This window comes from Crocuta crocuta, unplaced genomic scaffold (genome assembly GCF_008692635.1).
Source record: "Crocuta crocuta isolate KB4526 unplaced genomic scaffold, BGI_CrCroc_1.0 scaffold334, whole genome shotgun sequence".
In the NCBI taxonomy this organism is placed as follows: domain Eukaryota; kingdom Metazoa; phylum Chordata; class Mammalia; order Carnivora; family Hyaenidae; genus Crocuta; species Crocuta crocuta.
Window position 1 is genome coordinate 3,264,206 of NW_027533260.1, and position 5,912 is coordinate 3,270,117.

Sequence of the window (5,912 nt, forward strand, 5' to 3'; positions counted from 1 at the left end):
GCCTCAAGGGGGCTTGGGGGGGGTGGGAATTCTGGGGGAAATGCCACCTAAAGATCTGACCTACTGGTCATTTGGGGGCCTGTGGGAGATTCTAACAGTTACAGCCTTTGCCACTGTCAGTGTTTGTTTGGCCTTGTTGGGCTCCACTTCCCCAGGGCACACGTGACCTTCCGCTGGCAAATTTTAGTCAGTATCCATTTGCACTGTAAGTTACATGTTTTTAGCCAGTGTCCGTACATGGGCCCACGGGAAGCGGGTAGCTTCTTGATGCTAAGGTGCATTTTTCTCAAGTTCACGTACCTGGTTTTTATTGTTACCCTAGAAATATGATGTGTTTTTCAGTTTAAAAAATATATGTATATTTTAAAATGTTTATTTATTTTTGAGAGAGAGAGAGACAGAGTACGAGTGGGGGAGGGCAGAGAGAGAAGGAGACCCAGAATTGAAGCAGGCTCCAGGCTCCAAGCTGTCAGCACGGAGCCCGATGTGGGGCTTGAACTCATGAACCATGAGATCGTGACCTGAGTCAAAGTCGGACGCTCAACTGACTGAGCCACCCAGGCGCCCCATTGGTATAAAAAATGTTTAGTGTTAATAAACTATTTGTAAAAAAAAAAAAAAAATGTTTAGTGTTTACCCGTATCAGGTTATCACATGCGTTTGGGACCCTTTCTGGCTGTATTTTGCGGTGAGTAATTCTAGAAGTTGCTAAGACGTTACCGGCTGTTTGTGTCCACGTCTGGCCGCCTGGCTGAGTGAGCCCAGGGTGTGGGCTGTGCTGGGGGCCCCCCGTGCTGGGGGCTGACCAAGAGCGGGCCACCACCCGTCCCATCAGTTCACAGATGCGCTCGATTGGCTCCAGGAATAGACGGGGCCACATGTCTCGGGGCTTGAAATGCCCTTGGGGGAGTCAGAGTGACTCTTTATGGCCATCTGACCCTTTTGTCTGTTATCCAAAGCAGAGACCCCAAAAGAAAGCCTCACCGAGCCTGAGCTGGCCCAAAGGAAGGAAGCGGAAGGGGAGGACCGGCCTGCGGTGCCTGCTGAGCCCCTAGAGGCCTCCTGTGAGTTTCCAGTCCTCTGCCTTCAGCCCACCTGGGCTCCCCGGCTTCCGGTGGGACGTCTTCGAAGGCCAGCTAATTTCCAAAAGACGTAGATCCTCAAATGGGTTGTTTAAATGCAAATTCCAGGGGAGTCGGAGGTTTTTACGGTTATAATACTCCTTCTCCCCCATGTACGTGAGGGAAATGTACGAATAAGCTATTCGTGTCTCCGAGAAATCACAGGTACTACTTGCTGCTCATGGAGCAGTGCTTTATGAAGTGAGCCAGCCCACTGAGCTGCAGGGTTTTGAGGTCATAGGTACCTGCAGCCGGGCGTCCGTGAGACCCCGGTGTGAGAAACACCACCACAGGGACGATTTGAGGCTACGCGTCACATCCGATTTTCTGCGATGGCGGGGGAAGTGGGGGAATGTTTTTTTCCGAAGTCTCCGGTTTCGGGCTACATGCTGAGCAGAACTGAAAGCATCAGGCTCAAAACTCCCGCCCGGAAAGAAAAGGGGCCGAATGGACGCTGTTTTCCATCTGCGGCGTCAGAATGACCCTAGGTTGCAGATGGAGTTCCGGGTTGGAAGTGGGAGCCACCGACTGACCCGTGTCTCGCTTCAGCAGCCGAGCCCCCGGTGGAGAGCACCTCAGAGCCTGAGGTGGCCGGGAAGCAGGATGCACAGGGGCAGGACCAGGCCAGGCCTCCCCCCAAAGCTCCCAAGATGGTCAGCAGCTTCTTTGGTGAGTGTCTCCCACCCGGCAGCTCCCAGCTGCGCAGGGAGGAGGCGGGCGGGCCTTTCTCCAGAGTGTGCCCCACCCGGGGGAAGGCCTGACCCCTCTCTCCTGGCCTGATGGGCCAAGAGGGGTCGCGCAGTGGGGGCTCTCAGGAGGAAGGGCCCACAGTTTCCTGACTTCATTCCCAGCTCCCCGGAAGCCGGCGACCAAAAAAGAAGGGAAAGAAGAGGGACCTGGTGCCTCAAGAAAGGAGGAGACCAAAGGGTGAGCGGGTACCGGCTGTCGAGTAGCAGGGACGGGCGTTAAAGGGGGTCGTGCTTTGGGTCCAAATTCCCTTGATTTTATCCCTGTAAACGCGAGAGCGGTAATTGCCAAACATTCTTGCAGCTTTAAAAAATCTGTGATTATGGGTAATTCTCCTTTTTAAGTTTACTTGTCGATTTTGGGAAAGTGCGCACACGTGCACGTGCGCTCAAGGGAGGGGCAGAGAGAGAGAGAGAGAGGGAGAGAGAGAAGCCCCAGCAGGCTCCATGCTGTCAGTGCAGAGCCCGATCGGGACTCGATCCCACAGACCGCGAGATCATGACCCGAGGGAAATCAAGAGTCGGACGCTCGACCGACTGAGCTGCCCAGGCACCCTACAGTTAATTATCCTAATAAAAGCATTTTGGGGATTGATTCTTAACATCAGTTCTGTGCCCCAGTTGGGACATTATTGGTGAGAGTGAAGGGCACCGTTTAAACATGTGACCTCCCCGTAGGAAGGGCCATAGGTGGGACGGGAGGGTGCGGTCGTTAGAAACGGCAGCTCTTCCTTTGCCGGCTGTGTGACCTCAGGGAAGTGGCTTAGCCTCTCTGTGCCAGTTTCCCTCCTGAGGGTTTGAAACATTTGACTGGGGCCTGGCCACTGCCAAGCTCAGCGGGTTGTTGCTGCCGCTTTTGTCACCGTTCGTCTTTATTGTTTGAGCCTTGCTGAGGTCACGGTCGGGGAGTGCGGCCTGCGCTGAGATCTGATCCGGGCGGCTGTCTGTACAGTTTCTTACCTGCCACACTAGCTCTCGCGATCACAGTAGGGTCGGCCAGGGCGGCTGCCGCCTGGGAAAGGCAAGGGCCCCACGGCTCTCCCTACACACCCCTGCCCATGCCCGGCCCGGCTCAGCCCTACAGGCCTGTCTAGGCTCAGACTCCCAGGAGCTGAAAAAATTCCCGTCTTGTCTCCGATCCTCTTGTTTTGATGCAGATACAGGGCTGAGGTGGGGGGAGTCCGTGCTGTTTTAGGCAGTGCTCCCCGCGCAGGCGCCTGGGGGGCTCCGCCCGTTAGGTGCGCGACTCTTGATTTCGGCCCAGGTCATGATCTCGCGTCTCGTGGGCTTGAGCCCTGTGTTGGGCTCCGTACTTTGGGATTCTCTCTCCCCCTCTCTCTGCCCCTCCCACACACTCTCTCAAATAAATTAATTAATTAGCTAAAACTTAAAAAAAAAAAAACCTGCCCCCACAGCACGCGCCAAGGAACGGGCCCCCTCGCCGTGATTTCTTAACCCTCATGACAGCACGTGGCGGTAGGGACCCTCGGGAGCCCGTCATGCAGATGAGGGCACCATGCTTCAGAGACAGGAAGCTGCTTTCTCAGGATGACGCAGCTGCTCGGTGGCGGGACGGGCCGGGGCACCCAGAGGACTCTGACTGCGGAGCCTGGCTGGCTCCAGCCCAGTTAGCGCGAGGCATTTCCGGAGGCGTGTAGAACAGGGAGGTTGAGGACACCAGCCCTGGAGCCGTGTAATCTACAGGCTCCGTGACCCTGTGTCAGCTGCTCCCGCCTGGGAGTGTCTGGGAAACAGGGTTAGAAGAATCCCTAGCGTCACTCGTGGCTAAGCGGCACCCAGAGACGGCACCCTTCTGCTGCCATTCCTGCTGTTCCACGCAGAGAAAGTAAGGGAGACCCTGGTTGGGAAGCCCGCGGGCGCTCCCGGCCTCTTAGAACAGACTGTAAAAAGCAGCCCAGACCATGCTGCTACATTCCAGCCACCCGGACCCCCTTTTTGTTCCTTAAACCTGTCCCGTGCGTCTCTACCTCAGGGCCTTTGCACCTGCTGTTGCCCCTGACTGGAGTGTTCTTCTCCCCAGTACCCACTCAGCTCACGCCTCATGTCATTCTGCCCAAACGTCCCCTTCCCCACCCTTTCCTGCAGCCCACCTTCCAGCATACCGCCCCCACCACCACCACTTGGTTTTAAAGATTTTTTAGTATCAAAATTGTTTGTTTCTGGTTTTTTGTCTTGTGGGCCCTGCCGCTCCCACTAGAGCGTAAGCTCCGAATTCATCAACTTTGTTTTCGCTCATTTCTGTGCCCTCGTTTCTCGAACGGATTCGGGCTCCAGAAAATCTCAGCTGGAGGAGCGGCTTGCCTTTGCCCCAGGCGTCTGACCTCCCCTTCGCCTCCACAGACCCCCGGACCCCCCCAGCTACAATCCTGCCAAGAACAACTACCATCCCATCGACGACGCCTGCTGGAAGGAGGGCCAGAAGTGAGGCTCCTCCCCCCCACCTGCCTCCCCCGCGTCCCTGTCACTGCTGCCTCTCCTCTGCTCCACGGGAGGGAACTGTCCCATCTCTCGCGGCCATGTTTGGGGACATGGGCAGCGGCGCGGAAAGCGTGGGGAGGCGGGCCGACAGACGACGGACGGCGTGCGCTATACCCACAGCCCCGTGTATCACTTCCTCCCCCAGGGTCCCTTACCTGGCTGTGGCCCGGACATTTGAGAAGATTGAGGAGGTTTCTGCTCGGTAATCTGTCGGGCCTGCCCTGGAGGGTGGGGGGTGGGGTGCGGTGCGCCTCCCACTGCCTGGTCCCTGCCCGGGGGGTAAGCTGTCCCCCGGCGGGTCCGCCTGTGACAGTCGCGTCTGTGGAGTCCACTGGGCAGCGCGTGCTGTTCTTTGGTCTCTCCTGGGGACAAACACTTCAGATTCCGTGACGTGGACACAAATGTACTTTTGCTTATTATTTTTTTTTAATTTATTTTGAGAGGAGGTGGNCTGGTCTCTCCTGGGGACAAACACTTCAGCAGATTCCGTGACGTGGACACAAATGTACTTTTGCTTATTATTTTTTTTTAATTTATTTTGAGAGGAGGTGGGGAGAGAGCACAAGCAGGGGAGGTACAGAGAGGGCGAGAGAGAGAGAAGGAGAGAGACTCCCAAGCAGGCTCCGAGCTGTCAGCACAGAGCCTGATGTGGGGCCCGAACTCCCAAACCTGTGAGACCGTGACCTGAGCCGAAGTGAAGGATTGGCTGCTTAATGGACTGAGCCGCCCGGGCGCCCTGACGTGGTTCTGGAGCCGCAGCAAGCTCAGTGGCGGGAGCACGGGGCCTGGAGCAGACGGCCTTGGTTCACGTCCCAGCCCGAGTTTCAGGGGCTCTGGAACCTTGGGCGAGAGCCGTGATCGCTCTGTGCCTCAGTTTCTCTGTGAAGTGGGGGTGGTAGCGTCTATCCCCTGGGGTGGCCGTGAGGGTTCAGTGAGCAGAAGCATGCAGATCGGGAGCGGCCCCGGCCCCCAGATGGCGCTCCGCGCTCGCACCATCCTTGCCGATGGTCCTCCCTGTCTCCGTCGTGAGCGGGGCACGGACTCGCCCTCCTGCCAGCAGCCTGTGGCTGTGCCCGGGCTTCAGGTCAACCTCCCCACCCCCCTGGGCCTGGACTCGAGCTCTCTGTCTTCTCCTCTCCTGGGTTGCTTTCTGCCCGCCCCTGGCTTTGACCCTAAAATGCCAGGTGCTCCCACCCGTCCCCCCTCCAGGCTCCGGATGGTGGAGACGCTGAGCAACTTGCTGCGCTCCGTGGTGGCCCTGTCCCCCCCAGACCTGCTCCCCATCCTCTACCTCAGCCTCAACCGCCTCGGGCCACCCCAGCAGGGCCTGGAGCTTGGCGTCGGTGACGGTGTCCTCCTCAAGGCGGTGGCCCAGGCCACGGGTAAGCAGGGCGTGTGGTGGCCGTTCAAGCTTAGGGGGCTCAGAGAGAAGGGGGAGAGGTGGGAGCACCTGAGAGGTGGTAGGGGGCTCTGGGGATGGGAGGAGGGGTCCCAGGGGACGCGAGCCAGATGGAACAGGCTGTCGGGGCCCTGGTTCTGGTGAGGG

The 5,912-nt window shown here is 57.8% G+C and overlaps 1 protein-coding gene across 4 annotated transcripts in view; it reads left to right on the forward strand.

Annotated features, from left to right (window-relative positions):
- The window catches only part of LIG1 (DNA ligase 1), a 31,714-nt gene that overhangs the window by 9,323 nt on the left and 16,479 nt on the right, over nucleotides 1-5,912 (forward strand). For 2 of the 4 annotated variants that reach the window (XM_077747260.1, XM_077747261.1), the window contains exons 7-12: nucleotides 960-1,064; nucleotides 1,671-1,790; nucleotides 1,973-2,048; nucleotides 4,229-4,309; nucleotides 4,512-4,568; nucleotides 5,576-5,748. In XM_077747260.1, coding sequence (XP_077603386.1) covers nucleotides 960-1,064; nucleotides 1,671-1,790; nucleotides 1,973-2,048; nucleotides 4,229-4,309; nucleotides 4,512-4,568; nucleotides 5,576-5,748 — 612 coding nt within the window. The remainder of the gene's footprint in view (nucleotides 1-959; nucleotides 1,065-1,670; nucleotides 1,791-1,972; nucleotides 2,049-4,228; nucleotides 4,310-4,511; nucleotides 4,569-5,575; nucleotides 5,749-5,912) is intronic. The other 2 variants (XM_077747264.1, XM_077747262.1) reach the window with 2 other exon arrangements.